The sequence below is a fragment of the Nyctereutes procyonoides genome, unplaced genomic scaffold (genome assembly GCF_905146905.1).
Source record: "Nyctereutes procyonoides isolate TBG_1078 unplaced genomic scaffold, NYPRO_anot_genome, whole genome shotgun sequence".
Taxonomy (NCBI): domain Eukaryota; kingdom Metazoa; phylum Chordata; class Mammalia; order Carnivora; family Canidae; genus Nyctereutes; species Nyctereutes procyonoides.
The window spans coordinates 43,063,048-43,085,454 of NW_026575024.1; the positions used below are offsets into that span (position 1 = coordinate 43,063,048).

The 22,407-nt window shown below is 42.8% G+C and overlaps 1 protein-coding gene across 1 annotated transcript in view; it reads left to right on the forward strand.

Moving 5' to 3' along the window:
- The first annotated feature begins 1,299 nt into the window (after window positions 1-1,299).
- The window catches only part of ZNF133 (zinc finger protein 133), a 28,180-nt gene continuing 7,072 nt past the window's right edge, over window positions 1,300-22,407 (forward strand). Inside the window, 2 exon segments of the mRNA XM_055302650.1 lie at window positions 1,300-4,328; window positions 18,394-18,468. Of these exon segments, the coding sequence (XP_055158625.1) occupies window positions 18,436-18,468 (33 nt within the window). The 5' untranslated portion in view covers window positions 1,300-4,328; window positions 18,394-18,435.

Sequence of the window (22,407 nt, forward strand, 5' to 3'; positions counted from 1 at the left end):
CTGTGAACTCAATTCAGTATCCAGCAAAATAATCTTCACGAATGAAGTCAAAATAAAGACAATTCCAAACAAATCAATATAGAATTTGTTGCCTGCAAATCCAAACTAAATGTACTAAAAAATGTTCTTATAGCTGCATGAAATTAATGCCAGATGGAAACTCAGATCTACAGAAAATAAATAACACTAGCAATGGAAGAAATATGGCTTATTTTCATTCTCATAATTTCCTTATGATACAACCAACTCTTTAGATGTAATGCTATAAGATGGGGGTTCACAATGTATATAAAAGTTAAAGCTATGACACATACCAAGAAAATAAGGCTTCTTGTCTCCTCAAAGGGCATGTTAGTGAAGTTCCATTTTTTTATGTTTCATGCACTGAAAACCATGATCTTCATCAACCTTAAGAGGGCAAGTTGCTTGTCCATGATCACATAGTCAATTGGGACCAAATGCCCCGAGCCAAACCTGTTGGCTGAGAATACAAGAATGCAGGTGGAGCAGCGAAAAGGTTTTTATTGGATACCTCTGACACTCGACACAGTTTCTTGGGCACACAGTTTGGAGCTCATTTAAGATTAGGGTAACAAAGAAGTGCATGAATAGAGAAAGACTGTGTAGGCTAGAAAAGGCAAGCCTGGTGAGAGGAAGAGTGGTTTCCCCACAGAGAAAGAAGACAAAATATGCTAGAAATCACTCTCTTGGGTAAATTAAAGTCTGGAAGGAGGGCAAAGCCAGGCAGTCAATCAGCAGCCTAGAAAGCCAGGAAAACTCCTTGCCTAGCACCTCAATGATGTCTTCTACTTCCTGACCTGCTGGCCATGCCAACTGCACTCAGCACTTTCTTGACCTAGGCAGGGGCCCAGATGTTGTGGCTCTTCCTGGACAGCTCTAGCAAGTGACGAGTTCTGGTTTGCAAAAATGGGATTCCTGGGCATAGGAATAAAATGATATAGCTGTAAAACACCGGCTTACAGTGCTATTTCAGAACTAAACTAAGTGGGGAAGCCAAGTGTAGCATAGAGGACCTCTGAAGAGTATATACTCCCAGGAGTGGAAAAGGGGATGAGTAAGGGAAAGGAACCTCAGATCAGCAAGGCAGCACATTAAGTCTACTTCTTGCTGGGTGGGTGAAAAATCTTCCCTGCCGGAAGCAAGAATATCTAGGAAGAGAATCCAGTCAGGGGTAAAAGGCCCGACGTGTAGTGAGCACTTGCCTTCCCTCTTCCACCATCTACCTATTCTCAACTGTACCAAAAAAGCAGCCTTTCCATGGGGGGGGGGGGGGGGGATGTTGGCAAAGCACATCTTTGTAGTCAAGTCCAATCCTAAGGCTAAGGTCAACTATGCCTGGCAGCTGCATGAGAAGTTTAAACTAGGTCAGATTTGTAGTTGTAAGGGAAGCCATCAGTACCCAGTGAGACCAGGTTGCTGTAGTTCCCCAGCGTCCCGTCTGTGTAGGACTTGCGCAGGACTCCACAGCCTCCACACCTCCTACATGAAAGCCAGTCACACCCCTAAACATTACGGAAGCCTGTTATACCAAACAGTCTTCCTCACTCTGTTGTCAGACTTGCCTATGATTCCAAGTAAAGAAGCAAGAAAGCTACCCTGAGGAAGGTAGGAAGAATGTCTTGATTCTGTTTTTGACTATAACCCTGATGTGGGGATTCCATTAACTCTGGTCTCTATCCAACCGGCATCATTTATCTACTTGTCTAGGTCCTGGTCTACTACGGGGTTTACAAGTAAAGCAAAAATAGAATTGCTAACCTGGAAGTGCTTTAAACTTAGGAAAACTACACATGAAAATAAAACACAAATGTACAATCACAGTCAGATCTGAGTTTTAGGAATCTGGAGATTACTTGATCTAACGGTGTTAGATTTAAGGATCTGAGCCCTTCAATTAAATTCTTGCTGCCTAGTGTGGTCTGAGGACAGAGTCAACATCATCTGGAAGCTTGTTAGAGCTGCTGATTGAGCTCCACTCCAGTCATGCTGATTCATAATTCGCACATTTAAAAGATCCCAGATGATATGGATGGACATTCACATCTGAAAAGCACTGGGTTATAGGATCTGCCCAGGTGTATGGTTCAGTAATAGTAACAACTAACAAGAATGAAATTTCCTTTCCTTTTTTTTTTAAGATTTTTATTTATTTATTAGAGACACAGAAAGAGAAAGAGAGAGAGAGAGAGAGAGAGAGAGAGAGAAACAGGCTCCATGCAGGGAGCCTGACGTGGGACTTGATCCCGGGTCTCCAGGATCACGCCCGGGGCCAAAGGCAGCACTAAACAGCTGAGCCATCGGGCTACCTGAAATTTCCTTTCCAAAACAGAATCTGTCCTCTACATTAACAGGTGACACCTTCCTTTGAGTGAAAGCAGCTTTATTACAAATAATGGATACCAGGGCTCCACCTTAGGGTGGTGTTCAGGCATTATATTTTTCAAAACTCCCGGGTACAGCCAGGGTCAGAGGAATCACAAGAAGTCACATTAGGATAAATCAGGGAAGGTTTCAGGAAAGAGAACTGAGAATCTGGACTTGAAGGATGGACAGGATTAAGAAGTCAAGGAAGAAGAGGAGGCAAGGTATTCCAGATGAGGTAGGGAGTGGGATAGAGTGGGTGGGAAGCACCAAAGAGAAAAAGAAGAGACTGATAAAAGAGGCAAGGAGTCTTTTTAGAAAGCAGGCAATCCAGGTTTTTAGATGGAAACTCCTAGTTCTTAAATGCTGAGAACTCTTTCAAATATGAACCAGAAGGCTGGCCATACTGAACGTCTGTATGCCAGATGGCACCCCTGCCTATATGCATGGAAAATCAGCCTGATACAAGACCGTTTTTCTTCTGAAAACCTCCCTCACTGGGGCCAGGGCCACTCACCCAGTGACCGAGCCCCTAGGGCTCTGACCTCACTTCCTGCTCTCTTCCCACTGGCCCGCCTTTCCCCAGCTCCTCCTCTCACCTGCTCCCCAGGGAAGCTCAGGCGGCCTCCCATCCTGAAGTCTTCCTTGTTTCCTCATCTCCAAGCCCCTGGGATCTGCCCCTGGCATACAGCAAGCATCACTGGACACTTACACATGGACCCCTTTGCACTGTTACTCTGAACCTCCAAGGGCGCGGACAGCTAATTTCTTGGTGAATTAAGTCCTGGGTGGGGCAGCGAGGAACGGTCAGCAGAGGGCTCCGAGGAAGGGCGGGCGCCCCTCCAGTCAGGGGTGAACCGAACTCACTACCGACAAGGCAGTCGAGCAAAAGAAGGGAATGGTTTCATCTCCCAAAAGCTAAGAAGGAATTTCAGGAAATTCTTGTCTTTCCCTAGCTCTCCAGGCCGCGCGGACGTTCCTTTGGGTCTTCCTAGAGAAGAATGAAACTTCTGGAAGCCTACCTGAGGAAGGTGGAGAAGCGCGAGGGTGCCGGGTGGAAACACCCTCCTCCCGCGCCCGGTGGGCGGCAGCCCCGAACAAAGACCCAAAGAGCTCGGCTCTACTCCGACCTAGGAGTCTAGGAGTCTAGGAGTGAGGGTCCTGGCCTCCGGGGCACAAGTGATGGTCTGGGAACTTTGGGAACTCCAACGGAGGAAAAAAGGTGCCAGGGAACCCGCAGCGGATATTTCCGGTCGAGGGTGCTCAGAATCCGAGTCCACACCGCACCGGGGGACCTTGGGAAGACTGCGCCGCCTCCCTCAGCGTCGCCCTCTCTATGGGTCCCAACGGAGTTAAAAGGACACCCGAGCCGATCGCTCACGGACCGCCGGACAGTACCGCGACCTCGCCGACCCACGCCGCGGACCCTCGCCAGGCCCGGAAGCCGAGCCGAACCTCCCCTGACGCGGTACTTCCGCCCGCCGGGAGGCGGGTCGCCACCGGATGCGGAAGTCACTGCAGGGGTCACTGGGGAGTGTAGTCTCCGAGGCGGAGGCGGAGGCGTTAGAGAAGCGGGCACATCAAGGCGAGAAGCTTCACCTGGGACCCTCTACACGTTTTGCGAACGTGGTTTTAAGAAACAATACCGGATCCAGCTGCCGCAGTGGTAGTTCTTTAGTGATCGGGGCACGTTACCTAGAAACAGCTCCCTGGGAGGCCAATGGCTGTTGTGGGCGGTCAGGGCGCGTGTGGTTGCGTGGAGCATCCTGGGAGGGGTAGTCCCGGCGCCACGCCGAGGATGCTGGGTAGTGTAGTCCCGGCAACCTACAGAAGTAGGTCCCCAGCTGGTGGCTGGAGTGACCCCTCGTTCTTTGGTGGAGCTGGTGAGTGAGCCTGCTGCGGGACCCTTGCGGCAACCGTGCCATTCCTTCCTGGCGCGCGGCAAGGTAGGTCCTAAAAGGCCGCTGTACGGGCTGAGGCTGGGGACGGTGCCGATGGCGGGGAGAGGAGGTAGCGGTGGGGACACGCTGTCGTGGCTCAGGCCGTGCTCTCCCGCAGGTCTTATTTTGGGGGGTGTGGGCGCGCATCCCCGAGGACCGTGGGTACAGCTCAGCCGCGAAGCCGGGTGGTGCTGGGTGCTGGGCTTGGGCCTTCCGTCCAAGGGCTCCCGCGAGTGGAGACAGGTTCGGCCTTGGCCGGAATCGCGATGTTGGGAGAGTGGTCGTTCATGTCACAACTACCCGGGTTTGCGAGGAGTTCGGTGAGTAGGCTCTGGGGGCCGATATTCGCCAGGTGGCGGTGTGGGAGCGGTCCCTGGGGCCAGGTGTCCTGGGTTTCGGTGGGTGGATGTTTTTTGGGCGCAGCCACCCGTCCGCGCTGCCGAGGCGGGGCGACAGGCGGCTGGCTTGGCAGACGTGCCTGCCTTGCACTGGGTGTGCAGTGGCCATTTTGGCGCGATCCTAGGCTCTCGGTTTGGCTGGTCGCCCTTGGGTTCCGGCCTGGGAGGAAGAGGTCGGGTTAGGGTCCACCGGGCAAGTTTTTCAAAGGTCCCGAGGATCCTCGCCGACCACTAGAATCACAGATTCCCACAGCCCTGGTGTGAACAGGCTTTGGAATTTTAGGGTCCATTTTAACTTTGTATTACAGAGGAATTTCAAACAGCCAGAAGTAGATAGAACTCCATAAACTCATCACTCAGACTCCGTGCTCATCACCTTAGGATTCCCCTTACTGGTTAAGAATATGGCCTCTACAGCCTGATTCATCTAGGCTCAGTCATTTTATAGCTATGCCACCTTGGGCAAGAGACTGACCTGTGTCTCAATTTTCCCAGCTGTAAAATGAAGATAATAAATTGTACTTCATTGGTTGAGGAGAGTTCGGTGAAACTCATGCAGTGGCTGGTGTATCCTCAGTGCCTGATTCTTATTAAAAACAAAGGTGAGAGAGGATCTGCTCTGCTCGGCTCTGCTCTGCTCATGCTCAGTGTCAGTGGCATGTCAGGGCAGGCTCTGTTCCCAGCAAGCTGCCCACAGTCTTTTCTTCTGTGATAGGTCCATTTCTTTGAAGAGGAGGAGTCCCTACCCTGCTGGAGTGTGAGGGTTTCCAGTTAACTCTCCTGAACCATTTTTGTCCTTAATCTGCCCTCTGTAGCCCCTGCCTACCTGCCCATCTAGGACTGCCCGGTGGGCAAAGAGAGGACTCTTGGGCTCCTGACAGTCCAGCTTCAGGTGGGGACCCCTTTCCTGTTTGCATGCCGAACCACGGTGAGTTTCTTTTGCACAACTTTGACTCCTTGTGCCCTACAGTGTCCCATCCCCAGGAAACAAGGCCTGTTGTAAGAGTGATAATTTTCACAGGGACTATTCTTCAGACCTTGTGTCCTCATTCGTAATCCCTTCAATTTCTCCATGCCTTTCTGCTATAGTATATAAACCCCATTGATTGAGCTCAGACGTGATCCCATTGCAGAGCATTCCTAGATTTCCCCCAGAGAGTACTTCCAGTCTGTCCTTGTCAGCAGCGGAACACTTGACACTATCAGGACTCTTGACTCTCAGGCTACATTATGACTGTCCAACTGTCACGTAGTTCTTTGAGGATTGGGCACCTCATCCTTCTCCTCTTGAGTCACTAACAATACCTGGCACCTGGTTAGATTAAGCAGGTGATGTAGTGTGAAGGCACTTGTTGTCCTTGCTGGCTGGAAGGGAAGTTCCGTCAGGAGGGTGGGGGGAGGCAGGGGAGGTTCTGATTGGAGAGGCTTGGGTTGGGCATTGTTGCAATGAGTCAAAAATGACAAATTAGTGAGTGTGGCCTTGATCTGAGGACAGGAGGAAACAAGGCAGTGACATGATTTCCCTCTCTAGCTATGGCTCTGCATCTTTCATTTCCATCAGAGCTAAGCTTGAAATAATTGCCTCTGCTGCTGTCTCTATGTCTATCCTTCCTTTATCTCTTAAATATCCCAATGAAGCCTTTTCAGCTCTACCTACTGAAAAACATTCTCATCAACGTTGTCCATCCTGTCTGTGGCAAATGCCACAGTCAGTTCTCAGCAGCATTTTACATAGTTGTGTACTTCTTCTCCTTAAAATATCCTTTCACGTGGTTGCTCCTGGTTTCCAGGTTTTCCTCCTACCTTGTAGGCCACTCCTCCTGTTCCTCTTGCCAGCTTCTCTTCTCCCAAACCCCCACTGTGGAAGACCCTGGTTCTTGGACTTCTCATCTTCTCCAGCTACACTGTCTCCTTGGTGGCCCTGACTCCTCTCCAGGCCTTTTTTTTTTTTTTTATTTGTTACTTTTTTTCCCAAGGATTTTATTTATTCATGAGGCACACACACACACACACACACACACAGAGAGAGAGAGAGAGAGAGAGAGAGAGGGAGAGAGAGGGAGAGAGAAAATGAGAGGCAGAGACATAGGCAGAGAGAGAAGCAGGCTCCATGCAGGGAGCCCGAAGTGGGACTCCATCCTGGGACTCCAGGATCACGCCCTGGGCTGAAGGCAGAAGCTCAACCGCTGAGCCACCCAGGCGTCCCCCATCTCCAGGCGTTAAATGCCATCTCTTTTAGGTTCAGCCTAGATCTATGCCTTTCACCCCAGCTTCCAGTCTCCTGCTGTCTACATCGAATTTCTTCTTGGATATGTCTTTGGCATCCCAAACCTAATGTGTCCAATAACAGAATCTGATCACCTCCCCCAAATATGCTCCACCCCAGTGGAGTATAGACCACTCTTTCAGGGCGTTTAGCTCCAATAGGGAGCAGTGACATGATATCTCCTTCTTCCTTCAGATTGCTCAGGCTCAAAACCTTGGAGTCATTCTTAACTCTTTCTTGCTCTTATACTCCATCCCCACTAAGCAAATCTGGACTTTAACCATCTCCAACCTCCACTGCTTCCACTGTGGCCTAGATTACCACCATCTCACCTGGCTCACCTGGATGATCATAGCTCTTGCATGATCTCTTTGCATCTTCCCTCCTCCCCCTAAAGTATATTGGTCACTATAGTAACCAAAGAGATCTTTTAAAATGTCAGTCAAATAATGTCATGCATTTACTCAAAACCTTCTAGTTGCTGCTTATCTCAGATAAAGTAAAAAACCAGTATCCTACAGAGCTGAGTATGATCTCCCCCAATGTTTACACTCAAACTTTCTCTCTCCCACTTGGTCTCCAGCACAGCACACCAGCCACAGTGAACTCTATACCTTGACCATGCACTGGGTCTTGCCTGTGATGCTCAGCATACCAGCCACAGTGAACTGTCTCTTTTCAGAGCTACCCACTTGGCTCACTCCTTCACATGCTTCAGATGTCACCTTTTCAGAGAGACCATGCCTAACCAGACTCCCCCATTCCCTGCCCCCAGATAAATAAATAAATAAAATTCCAAAACCCCACCTCTGTTACTTTTCTTCTTCTCTGCCATATTGGTCTTCATCTCACTCATCACTTCCTGATGTACTGTGTGTTTTATTCATTAAATTTGATATGCCCATCTTCCTTCTTTGGACTTGTGTGTCAATGAGGGTAGATTTTTTTTTTGTTGTTCACTTTTGTATCCCCATTGTCTAAACTAGTACCTATCATGCAGGAGAAGCTTAATAAATACTTTACTGAATGAATGAGTGATCCAACTGTACGTATCTAGAGCTAATTCTGGGAGGAATGGATGAGGCTGACTGTGATGTCGGGAGAGGGTCTGCAGACCCTACCAGGAGGGACTGTGGCCATTGTCCTCCTCCCCTAGCTGGTGTGGAAGTGGGGAGGAGTTGAGAGAGTTCTCAGTTATCAATCTTGGTAATGGGCTTGCTGTGGCAAGTGGGGAAGTAGTCCTGGTGCTGGAATAGGCATGTGGGTGGGAGGGAAGGTACCTCTGTCATTAAGAAAGTTGCAGAGGGAGAAGGCATAGCATGTCTGGAAGGGTTCTGATTATTGATTGCTGCACCACAAACCACCCCAAAACTTAGTGGTTTAGGAGAATCAGCATGTTATAATTTCTCACAGTTCTTTGGGTTTACTAGGATCAGCTTTGTGGTTCTTCTGCTCTGTGTGAGTTATAGATCTGGCTGTGGCCACAGTCCCTTGGAGACTTGTTTGGATTGGAACATCAGAGATGGTTCCCACATGTATTTGGCCCTTTCTAGGATGGCTGGAAGGCTGGGGTCAGCTGGGACAGCTGGACCTCACTCTCCATATAGCATCAGGGCCTCTGCCTCTGCATGGTCTCTCCAGCAGAGGAGCTGAACTTTTTACATGGTATCCTGGGCCTCCCTAGAACACAAGCTTTCTAGTCTTCTTAAGATTTAAATCTGTGACTGACACAGTGTCACTTATACCACATTTATTGGCTAAAGCAGGAAAAGGCCAACCAGAACAAGCTCCCAATGTTTGAAGCTGGAATAGTTTGAACAGCAAAATAGTAATGATACTCTATTATAACACATAGAATGAGATATGAATCCATACTGATAGAAATAAATAAATAACTGAATAAAAATGAGGGAGAAGGAACAACTCTTACTTACAGAATAATTAATGAACTTAGAATTTGTTTAAAAATTATTTATTTATTCATGAGAGACATAGCGAAAGAGAGAGGCAGAGATATAGGGTGAGGGAGAAGCAGGCTCCCTGCAAAGAGCCTGATCGGGGACTCAATCCCAGATCCCAGGATCACGCCCTGGGACAAAGGCATACACTCAACCGTTGAGCCGCCCAGGCATCCCTGAATTTAGAATTAAAAAGGGAAATAGAATATCTTTTGGTTAAATACCACAGTAATACCAGGCATGGACACATCCCACCAACACATGCTAACATTAGTGAGTGGAAGTTTCAAGAGAAACAAGGTATTTGTATAATCTCAAAGTATCTCTCCCAAGATATTTATTAATTTTAAGAACCCAGCAGACATTGCCATAACCAAGTGATCAATATCAAGGTTAATATCATCAGTAATGAGGCATATCAATATCATTAGCCCTTGATGCAGTGCACTGAAAAGGACATGACATCACTTAAGAGGTAATCTAGCCAAAAATGAACTTATCTCCCTCTGATCATGAAAAAAACATCTGACAAACCCAAAATTGAGGGATATTCTTCAGAAGTGTCAAGTTCATGAAAGACACATTTTCCACCTTAGTGGAAAAACTGACAACATTTTATTCAGGACTGTGCTTTAGTCAATGCTAATTTCTTGGTTTTGATCATTGTACTATGGTTTCCCAAGATGTTTACATTAGAGAAAGCTGGGATATTTTTCAAACTTCTCTGTAAGCCTAAAATTAGTTCAAAATAAAAAGTTTTGGGGATCCCTGGATGGCTCAGCGGTTTGGCGCCTGCCTTCAGCCCAGGGCATGATCCTGGAGTCCTGGGATTGAGTCCCGTATTGGGCTCCCTGTGTGGACCCTGCTTCTCCCTCTGCCTATGTCTCTGCCTCTCTCTCTCTCTCTCTCTCTCTCTCTCTCTCTCTCTCTCTCCCTCTCTGTGTCTCTCATGAATAAGTAAATAAAATCTTTAAAAAAAATAAAAATGAATAAAAAGTTTTAAGAATCCACCAATCTTATATTCTTGAGAGTTTTTTTTTTAAGTTTTTATTTATTCAGAGAGAGAGAGAGAGAGAGAGAGAGAGAGAGGCAGAGGGAGAAGCAGGCTCCATGCAGGGAGCCTGATGTGGGACTCGATCCCAGGTCTCCAGGATCACACCTCAGGCTGCAGGCGGCACCAAACTGCTGCGCCACCCAGGCTGCCCGAGAGTTTTTTTAAAGTAAGGAATGATGTTGAGTTTTGTTAAAGAATATTTCAGCATGAAAAAAAAAAAAAGAATATTTCAGCATACATAAAAACACTTGGTTTTCCTCTTTAGATTTGTTGATTAATATGGTGTGTTATAGTAATGGATTTCCTAATGTCACACCAATATTGAATTTCTGGGAATCCCACTTTGTTTCGGTGAAATATTTTCTTATGGTTGTGTTGGAGTCTCTTAACTGATATTTCTAGAATTTTGCTTCAATATTCACAAGTGATAATGGTGTTTAATTTTCATTTTTTTGAACTGCCGTCAAGTTTAGGTCTCAACATTAGAGTTGCTTTCTTTTTTTTTTTAATTTTATTTTTATTTTATGATAGTCACAGAGAGAGAGAGAGAGAGAGAGAGGCAGAGACACAGGCAGAGGGAGATGCAGGCTCCATGCACCGGGAGCCCGATATGGGATTCGATCCCGGGTCTCCAGGATCGCGCCCTGGGCCAAAGGCAGGTGCCAAACCGCTGCGCCACCCAGGGATCCCTAGAGTTGCTTTCTAAAAAGAATAAGGAAGTTCCCTTCATTTTTCAGGGCTCTGGAATAGTACTTAGAGCATTGGGATTATCTGGCTTGAAAGTTTGGTAGAATTCCCTTGTGACCACCTAGGGTCAGTTATATTTCCTTAGAAGTCATGCATTTCATGTAGGTATATAAATTTTTTTATAGAGGTCTGAAAAATACTCATATAACTTTTTAAAAAATATATTCTTGTGATTAAGTAGTTATTTCCCCTTTGTTTCTTATTTTCAGTATTTATGCTTTCTCTTAAGTTAGCCATGTTTCACCAATCTTTTTTGCAGAAATTAGGATTTCAGGGCGTGTGGGTGGCTCAGTGGTTGGGTGTCTGCCTTTGGCTCAGGGTGTGATCCCGGTTCCGGGATCAAGTCCCACATTGGGCTCTGTGCGAGGAGCCTGCCTCTCCCTCTGTCTCTGCCTCTTTCTCTGTGTGTCTCATGAATAAATAAATAAAATCTTTAAAAAAGAGGGATCCCTGGGTGGCGCAGCGGTTTAGCGCCTGCCTTTGGCCCAGGGCATGATCCTGGAGACCCGGGATCGAATCCCACGTCAGGCTCCCGGTACATGGAGCCTGCTTCTCCCTCTGCCTGTGTCTCTGCTTCTCTCTCTCTCTGTGTGACTATCATAAATAAATAAAAATTAAAAAAAATATATTAAAAAAATGATAATAATAAAAAAATAAAAAAAAGAGAGAGAGAGGGATCCCTGGGTGGCGCAGCGGTTTGGCGCCTGCCTTTGGCCCAGGGCGCGATCCTGGAGACCCGGGATCGAGTCCCACATCGGGCTCCTGGTGCATGGAGCCTGCTTCCCCCTCTGCCTGTGTCTCTGCCTCTCTCTCTTTCTCTCTCTGTGACTATCATAAATAAATAAAAATTTAAAAAAAAAAAGAGAGAGAGAGAGAAGAAATTAGGATTTCACTTAATATACTTTTCTGTTTATTAATTTCTGCTTTTATTTTTATTAAAATATTTAAAACTATACATTTCCCATACTTCACTGTTTTAAATGAATCCCACACATCTAGAATGTTTTGTTTTTAGAAATTCTGTGAATTTTAGAAATTCATTTGTGTTTTCCCTCTAACTTCCACCTAATGCAACATTCAGTAAACTTTTTCTACTTTCCCTTTCCCTTGTCTCTCCCGTTTTAGTGGCATTTCTACTTGCTCAGGACACATAGCCATATACCATTAGTATATATTTTTCTTCCCCATTCTTACCCACCATGTAGTGCTAGATCTACAGTTATGTATACTAAATACTCACCATCAGTTCCTTTTTTTTTTTTTTTTAAGATTATTTATTTATCTGAGAGAGAGACAGCGAGAGAGCGCATGAGCAAGGATGAGAGGGAGAAGCAGGCTCCCAGCAGGGCTGGATCCCACAATCTTGGGATCATGACCTGAGTTGAAGGCAGATGCCTAATTGACCGAGCCACCCAGGTACCCTTCACTATCAGTCCTTTACCTGATTTACCCTGTCCTGTCTTAACTATGTTTTAATATTATCTTCCAGTAGATTCCTCACAAAGAGCTTGTGGCTCTGGAACTCCCCAAGCTCTTGCCTGTGTAAACCTTACTTGAAGGATCCCTTGGATGAATATGAAATCTTTGGCTCATAATGCCTTTCCTTTAAGTTTCTTGTAAATGTAGCTCCATTGTCGCCTTGCTTTGAATGACTATTTTTTCATACTTTTTTTTAATGGGATAAAATATATATAACACAAAATTTGCCATTTTAAGTGTATAGTTCAGCAGCATTAAGGATGTTCACATTGTTGTACAACCACTGCATTCTCCATCTCCAGAACTTTTTTCATCTTTCCAAACTGAAGCCCTATACCCATTAAACAATAACTTTCTATTTCCCCTTCCCCTAAGTCCCCTTTCAACCATCCTTCTACTTCTGTCCTTGTGAATTTGATTACCCTAAGTACCTTATGTAAGTGGAATCATACAATATTTGTCTTTTTGTGTCTGATTTATCTCACATAGCCTAGTGTCTTCAAGATTAATCTATGTTGTACCATGTATCAGAATTTCCTTTTTATATCCGTGTGTGTATGTGATTTTTGTTTATCTATTCATTTGTTGATGTATGGTTAAGTTGTTTCCATGTTTTAGCTGTTATGAATACTGCTGTAAACATAACTGTACAAATATCTGTCCAGTCGCTTCTTTCAATTCTTTTGTAATATACCCAGAAGTGGAGTTGGGAGATTATATGATAATTCTGTTTTTAATTTTTAGAGCAACCACTATGCTGTTCTCCATAGTGGCTTCACCATTTTACATTCTGAGCAGTACATCAGGGTTGAATGATGATTTTGATAATTCTGATAGAAGTCTGGTATATTTTTTGCCTAGATCACTTGTTCTTAAAGGCCTGATAGCTTTTCTAGTAGATATCTTGAAGTTGGTGGTTGTGAGTAAACTTCCCTGGTACTCTGTAGGTCTTTTCATAATTTAGGTTCAGGTCATCTATTTTTGAAGTTTTCTTGGACTATAGTTTTTTTTTTTTTTTAAGATTTTATTTATTTATTCATGAGAGACACACAGAGAGAGGCAGAGACACAGGCAGAGGGAGAAACAGGCTCCACTCAGGGAGCCCGATGCAGGACTCGATCCCGGGACTCCAGGATCACGCCCTGGGCTGAAGGCAGGTGCCAAACCGCCGAGCCATCAAGGGATTCCCCTGGACTATAGTTTTAAATATTGTTTCCCTCTTTGGATTTTATCAGAAACTACAATTACATGGGTGATATTCCTTTTTTTTTTTTTTTTTTGGTCTGATTTCCATTTAAACCACTTTTTCTCTAGCCTGTTCTTTATTTCATTTTTATTCTCTTAAGTGGTTTTCCTGCTACACTTCAATGCCCATCCTGTTTTCAATCTATTCTTTGCTGTCTTGTAACTTAGTTTCATTTCTTTCTGAAATTCAGTTAACACTCATGTTACTTTTTTGCCCATTTGTTCTTTGCCTTTTTTTTTTTTTTTTTAAGATTTTATTTATTTATTCATGAGAGACACAGAGAGAGGGAGAAGCAGGCTCCATGCAGGGAACCTGATTCAATCCCGGGTCTCCAGGATCACACCCTGGGCTGAAGGTGGCACTAAACCACTGAGCCACCCTGGCTGCACTTGTTCTTTGCTTTTGAATTTTGTTTCCAGAGTTGTTGAAATATAGTTGACATGTAACATTGTATTAGTTTAAGATGTGCAACATAATGATTTGATATATGTATGTATTGGGAAATGATGATCACAATAGGTTTAAGTCTATTCATTTCCTCAAATGTATAAAATGTTACAAATTCAGATTTTTGATTCTGGGTGATTTCTCATATGCTCAAATATGCTCAAATATTTGAATTCAGCTTGTAGTGTTTTGTTACGGCTTTTTCTCTGTCATCGTTATTTCTCTTTTCCTTTTTTGGGGGAGAAGGGAGGTGGTGTAGATTTGTGTGTGTGTGTGTGTGTGTGTGTGTGTGTGTGTGTAGAATTTTCTTTAGCCGAACTTTGGATTCTCATTTTCTGTTTTGGTTTTTTATAGAGGATGACTGCACATCTGCATTTCTGTAAACAACTGTCGGATTCTAGTGTTGTTGACATTTCCTAGGTCAGGGAACCTGTTCTGTTAGTGTAACTAGTTGCTTTCTTTGTTGGATTGCAGGAGGAAGAGAGATTGTGTGTTCTTTTTTTAAATTCTCTTCTGTTTTGCAGGACCCTTTATTTATTCCTTGCTTATTTTTCCCTTTACCTTAGAGTTTCCAAGAGGCACCTTTTCCTTGTAATCCCACCTTTCCCCCTGGAGCTTTCCCTCTCCAAGACTTCCTGTGCTCGTTCTGCCTGCCCTTTAAGTCCCTTCCCTGTGGTAAGTGCTCTGACCTATCGGTATGCCTTTTCAGCATTTTCTCATGAATAGTAACCTTTCTTTTCTGATGGTTGTTTTCCACCAACTTTAAATCCACACTAGTAGTGCCTCTCTTCTCTCTTTCATGTAGTTTTACCCCGGAGCTGTTCTACTCTCTGATGGCTTCATGTAGGAAATATAGGAGACAGCTTACTGGTTTAGTGCTTTATGCTTTAAAAAAATTTTTTTTGCCCTTTTGTTTTTTAATAGGTGATTTATTCACAGGTAACTTGAAGTTAGAGTATTCTCTAGGTATGCTGAAAGGATGTATGTTTTGTGTAACCTGTGTTTAAGTAGGAGCTTATCTAAGGTATTTAGCAATCTTTTACTTGATTGGACTCAAGCTGTACACTCAGGCTTACCTGTGAATAGTAGCAGAAACCTGCGCAACTCCTTTCACCTTCGTTGGTTGTTAGCCATCTGAACTTTTTGTTCTCTTGCCTCATGTATTCAGCCACCTTTAGGTGGTGCTTGTGTGTAGCTCTGAGTCTCCATGCATAGTTGCTCCTGCTTTTCCAGGATTTTGCCATACAGTTTCCAGGAAGTCTGGAATCCACAGACTTTGGATCTATTCCTCATGTGCCACACGGACTGGGGACTGCCCTCAGATGAAAACCATGTTCAATACAGTATGTGCCCCTTCTTTCAAGTGTTGTACACCCTCTAATGCTTCTTCTGGTTGCAGTGTCTTCAAATAGTTGTTTTTTTATATTTAGATCAAGATGTATAGTTATTCAGAAGAGGGATAGTTTGATATAAGCTGCTCTCAGAATAAGAATCTAATGCTTCTGGTTTTTTTAATTTATTGTTTCTTGTTCTTTTAAAAGGACACTTTCTTCTCTTTTTCTCAGTTTTTGTTTTTTTCCTACTTTCTGGAGTAGAAGGCAAGTGAAAACAATTAGTTGTTTTTTTAAACCCAGTACATTGATAATTCAAGAAACTGGCATTTCCCCTTTGTGATTTCTTATTTTGAATATTAATGCTTTCGGGATCCCTGGGTGGCGCAGCGGTTTGGCGTCTGCCTTTGGCTCAGGGCGCGATTCTGGAGACCCGGGATCGAATCCCACGTCGGGCTCCCAGTGCATGGAGCCTGCTTCTCCCTCTGCCTATGTCTCTGCCTCTCTCTCTCTCTTTGTGTGACTATCATAAATAAATAAAAATTTTTAAAAAAATGAATATTAATGCTTTCTCATTTCTTAAGATAGCTGTGTTTATTTCACTAATTTTTTAAGAAATTAGGACTTATTACAATTTTTTATGTTAACTAATTTCTGTTATCTTTATTAAAATATCTAAAGCTATCCATTTTCCTCACCTCACTGTTTTGTTTTAAGCTTTTATTTATTCATGAGAGAAAGAGAGGCAAAGACACAGGCAGAGGGAGAAGCAGGCTCCATGCAGGGAGCCCAATGCACGACTTGATCCCGGGACCCCAGGATCACGCTCTGGGCTGAAGGCAGGCGCTAAACTGCTGAGCCACCCAGGGATCCCCTCACCTCACTGTTTTAAATGAATGTCACACATCCACAGTGTTTCATTATTATTTTTAGAAATTCTGTGACTTTGTGTTTTTCCCTCTAACTACCACTTAATGCAACATTCAGTAAACTTTTTCTACTTTCTCCTTCCCTGTCTCTCCTCCCATTTTAGTGGCATTTCTACTTTATCAGGACACATAGGCATACCATAAGTATATATTTTTCTTCCCCACTCTTCTCCACCACATAGTGCTAGGTCTACAGTTATATACATTAAATACTTACCATCAGTCCTTTACCTGCTTTCCCCTGTCCTGTCCTACCAAGTTTAATAGTCATCTTCCAGTAGATTCCTCACAAAGAGCTTATAGCTCTAGAATTCCCCAAGCTCTTGCATATGGTAAGCCTTAGTTGAGGAATCTCCTGGATGAATCAAGTATTATAGAAAGTGTGGAAAGGGATGTACTATATGTGGTCATCAGGATTATGAATTGGTCAGCCTTTGGAGGGCAGTTTGGTGGTGTAAGCGTATGTTCAGTTTTATGTCCAGAAATTCCACTCCTTTAGCACTTATACAGAAAGACTGACATGTTTGCAAAAAAGTATTGCTTATAACCTTTTGGTGATAAACACTACAGTCTATCCATTGACAGAAGAATACTTTGTTAAAGAAAATGTGGTCTGCTGATGGACACAGTGTAACAGTTCTTAAAAAGAACACAGTTAGGCTGTGAGTACTAGTGTACACAAATGCACCTAAATTAGAACAATACAGATGGGGGACACCTGGGTGCCTCAGCGGTTCAGCATCTGCCTTTGGCTCAGGGCATGATCCTAGGGTCTGCGATTGAGTCCTACATTGGGCTCCTAGTGGGGAGCCTGCTTCTCCCTCTGCCTGTGTCTTTGCCTCCCTCTCTGTGTCTCTCATGAATAAATAAATAAAGTCTTAAAAAACAAAGAATAATACAGATGGTTTTTATTTATAGGAAGGTAACATTGTTTGCACATGTACCCAAATACAGATGAAAATGAAGAGACAAAATGATAAATCAAAGAGCACTCACAAAATAGTTAACAGTAGTTACACAGGTGTGGTCCTGGGGCAGAGTCCAGAAAGAGAACTAAACCTTTTCCTTTATAATCTTCAGACTATTCAGGGTTCTTTCCAACACTAACAGAGATGTTAATTGCATGTATAATTAAATAGAATTAAATTAAACCACAGAAATAAATTTCTTGAAAAATGTTCTTTGATTTCCCTTATGAGTGATTTGCCATTTCATTTCTTTCCTGTCACTTCATCTAAGTCATAATATTTATTTCTCTAATCTTTGTCATAATTTATTATTTTAAATTGATAATTCATTCTTGCCAATTTCTGTCCTTGGTTATTGCTCTGGGTTCCACTAGTTTTGTTCTCAACACAGTGTTTTAGTTTTTTTATTTTTTTATTTTTTTCTGTCCTGGCTCTCCAGTGAAAAATTGTATACTTTTTTTTTTTAAGATTTTATTTATTTATTCATGAGAGACACCAAGAGAGAGAGGCAGAGACACAGACAGAGAGAAGCAAGCTCCATGCAGGGAGCCTGATGTGGGACTGAAGGGAGGCACTCAACTGCTGAACCACCCAGGCATCCCACATTTTACTTTTTTAATGAAAAATCTCAAGTGTAAAGGAGACAGTAGTATAATGACCATCCTTATGTACATAATCTTGATTTAATGCTTCTTATTTATCATGTTGCATAAGTTTTTTTGCTGGTTAAGAATTTTAAAATAATTTTTAATGGGAAAATTCTAGACATGTTCAAAAGAAGCAGGAATAGTATAATAAAGTCTAAGTTTTAACAGTCATCACCGTGTTGCAATCTTGTTTCATGTTTTTGTCTCATTTTTTCTGAAATGTTTTTAATCATTTCCATCCATAAATACTTCAATATATATTTCTTTTAAAAAAACAACCAGGAAAAAAAAACAACAACAACAACCAGAATACCATTTGCACAACCCCTCAGATTCATAGTGCTGCATTTAACATCATCTATTGCCAAGTAAATGGCCTCAAAAATGCTCTTTTACATTTAATTTGTTGTGATCAGGAGAGTGTGGAACTGAACCTGCTGAAGGTCTGGCTTCCTGGACCTTCTTCCAGGGCCCTAGTTGAGACTTAGACTGTTAACATTCCTCAGCATGCCACCCTTCCCCCAATTGAGGCAGGCACTGCCTCATTCATGGGGCAAGCATTCCCACCTGACACCCTTTCATTTCTGTTTTCCTTACCCAGATCTGCCTTCTGAGATATCCTTCTTTAGGGATACCAGGAAAAATGGCCACAGGGTCCCGGAAAGCCAGGGTAATGGTGAGTGTCTTCTGTATTTCCACACTGGCTATCTCAGGATAGACACATTCTCTTATCCTGACTGCCTTGTTGGTCCTTGACAGAGTCTAGCATTAGTCCTAGAGGCATGACTTACCTTACCTGAAGCCTGTTCCACCCATAATGTAAGTCACTCACCAAGTGGCTAACTGTGAATAATGCATAGTTCTACAGGACAGGATACAGGCTATGTTCCTTTGTTCAGCTTTAAAACTTTTACAAGCTGAGAGTGACATCATGGAAAATAATAAAGTAGGAAGTACCAGAAATCTGTCTCCCAAACTAGACAACAATTGTACTGGCAAAATCTGTCTGATATAACTATTTTGGAACTCTGGAGTCTAGTTGAATGCTTGCAGCTTCCAAGGGAAGGTTTGGAACAGCGAGTTTCAGCTTTTAGTGCACCCACTGCCACCCCCATGGCAGAAAGCCATACATATGTTCCTGAAGCAGTTTGCACACAGCTTGCAGAGGCCAGAGTGGGCAGTAAGGACCTTGTCCTCCAAATGTCGAGGATCTGCATTCTGATTCCTGATTGCTTCTTCTGATTACAGAAATGGGGCACCATTATTACAACCCCCACTGGCTGAAGTAGGAGCAGATCCTTGGAAGTTTATTCCCCTTTATTTTTTTCTTTTTTCATCTTTTTCATCAGACATTTCAAGACTAGAACATCCAAAACAATTGCACTTGCAGGGGATTTAGAAAGTTACCATGCATGCCCATGGAAAGGCAAGGATCAGAAAAGCATAAGAAAGACCTGAGAAAACCCTAAGTTTATACCTCAGGCTGAATCCCAGCAGAGACAGCCTACCACAAGTTTAAAACCACCCAGTAGATACCGGGGAATCTGAATGCGAAGGTTGCCATATTATAAGATTCAGATATCCAGTCTTCCACAAAAAGTCATGAAGCATACAAAGAAAAAGGACAATAGAGTCCATTCAGAGGGGAAAAAATCAATAGAAAACTATCCCCAATAAAGGCCAGATGGTGGGACTTACTAGACAAAGACTTTAAAACAGATGTCTTAAAGATTCTCTGACCTAAAGGAAGACATAAACAAAATTGAGAAAATTATATTAGGACAACATAGAAATAGAGACAGAAGATATAAAAAGCAACTAAGAAGCTCAACAAACTCCAAGTAGGATAAACTGTCAAAGAGACTCACACCACAATACAGTGTAACCAAACCCTTGAAAGCCAAAGGCAACAGAGAATCTCAAAAGTATCAAGAGAGAAGCAACTTGTCACATACAAAGGGTCCTCTAAAATCTATCAGCAGATTTCTAATCAGGAACTGTGGAAGCCAGAAGACAATGCATTGATATATTCAGTGCTGAAAGAAAAAACTGTCAACTAGGAATTCTATATCCAGCAAAACTTCAAAAGTAAGGGAGAAATCAAGACATTCCCAGAAAAAGAAAAGGTGATACAGTTTGCAGCCACCAGACTTGCCTTGCAAGAAATGCTAATGGAAGGCTTTCAGGTTGCAATGAAAGGATACTAGACGGTTAGTTGATGATGTATGAAGAGATAAAGTTCTACAGTAAATGTAAATAATTAGCAATTATGTAAGCTAGTGTTATTGTTACTTTGGTTTACATATTTTTTCCCACATGATTTTAGAGACTAATGCCTTAAAGAAAACACAATTATGAGTCTATATTTTTGGACACAGGCCATAGAGGTGTAATTTTATGATTTTAATAACTGACAGGAGATTAGGATGGAGCACATAGGAAAAGAATTGTGCATGCTATTGAAGTTAAGCTGATATCAATTCAAATTAGGGTGTTTTAACTTTAGGATGTTAAATTTAATCACTGTGATAATTCTAATGAAAATAGAGAATGTATACAAATGGATATGAAGGGGTGCTGGAGTGGCTCAGTCAGTTAAAGTGTCCAATTCTTGATTTCAACTCTGGTCGTGATCTCAGGGTTGTGAAATTGAACCCGTCAGACTCCATGCTGGGCATGCAGCCTGCTTAAGATTCTCTCTACCCTCTCCCTCTGCCCCTCCCCCTGCCCCTCTCTTTTTCTCCCTCCCTCAATCTCTTAAAAAAAAAAAAAAAAGGAAAAATATCTCAGGCAATAACATAGTTTTACCACTTAAGAATCTAGAAAAAGGGACAGCCCAGGTGGCTCAGTGGTTTAACGCCACCTTGGGTCCAAGGCCTGATCCTGGAGACCCGGGATCGAGTCCCACGTCAGGCTCCCTGCATGGAGCCTGCTTCTCCCTCTGCCTGTGTCTGTGCCTTCTCTCTTTCTCTCTCTCTTTCTCTCTCATAAATAAATAAAATCTTTAAAAAAAAAAAGAATCTAGAAAAAGAACACACTAAACTCAGGGTAGCAGAGGAAGGAAACAGTCAAGATTAGAACAGAGTTAAATAGAGAATAGAAAAATAATAGAGAAAATCAATAAAACCAGAAACTGGTTCTTTGAAAAGCCTACCAAAATTGACATAACTTTTAGCTAACTTGACTGAGAAAACAAAAAGTCTCAGATTGCTAAAATCAGAAGTGCAGGTGGGGCATTATTACTGATTCTACAGAAATAAGGGGGTTTATACAAGACTATTATAAACTATTATACCCCAACAAGCGGGATGGCCTTGATGAAATGGACAGCTTCTTAGAAATAAAAAAAAACCTCAGAACAGAATCATTAAGAAATAGAAATTGATAGACCAGCAAGGGCTTTGAATCAGTAATCAAAAGCTCCCAGCAAAGAACCACCCTGAACCATCACCATCACTGGTGAATTTTATGCATTTAAAGAAAAACACCAATTCTCAAATATCACTGCCGCCCCCCACCCCAACTTGAAGAAGGAATACTGCCTAGCTAATTCTGTGAAGCCAGCATCACCTTGATACCAAAACCAGACAAAGGCAGTAGAGAAAATTACAGGCCAATATCCCTTGTGAAAACAGGTGCAGAAATTCTCAACATAATATTAGCAAACCAAATTCAGCATATTAAAAGAATTATATGCTTTTCTACACTAGTAGAAAAATTCTATACTTTGTATAGAATTATATAGCATACTAAAAGAATCCCACCAAGTGGGGTTTAGTCCTAGAATGCTAGGATGGGTCAGCATGTAAACATCAATGAATATACTGCATTAACAGATGAAGGGCAAAATCCCCGTGACCATCTCAACTGATACAGAAAGTACTTGATAAAATCCATCACTCTTTTATGATAAAAACACTCAATAAACTAGGAATAGAAGAAAACTACTTCAACATAATCAAGGTCATTTGTGAAAACCTCACAGCTAACATACTCCATGGTAGGAGATTAAAGGCTTTTTCTGTAAGATCAAATATGACAAAGATGCCGACTTCTGCCACTGCTGTCGAACACAGTACTAGAAGTTCTAGCCAGAGTAAGTAGGCAAGAATTTTTTTTAAAAAGAGACATCTAAATTGGGGTCACCTGGGTGGCTTAGTGGTTGAGTGTCTTCCTTTGGCTCAGGGCGTGATCCTGGGGTCCTGGTATCCCAATGACTTTTTTTTTTCCAGAAATAGAAAACTTGATCCCAAAATTCATATGAAACCTCAAGGGATTCTAAATAGCCAAAACAGTCTTGAAAAGGAACAAATATGGAGGGCTCATAGGTCTTGATTTCAAAATTTACTACAAAGCTATAGTCATCCAAGCTGTGTGGTACTGGGATAGAGATGGAATTACAGACTGACAGACTAGAACAGAGAGCCCAGAAATAAACTTGCATGTATATGGTCAAATGATTTTGGACGAGAGTACCAAGACTATTCAGTGGTGGAAAGGACAGTCTATTTAATAGACAGTGCTGGGAACCTGTATGCCTACATGCAAAAGAATGTAGTTGGACCTCATGCCATATACAAAAATGAACTCAAAATGGATTAAAAACCTAAACAAG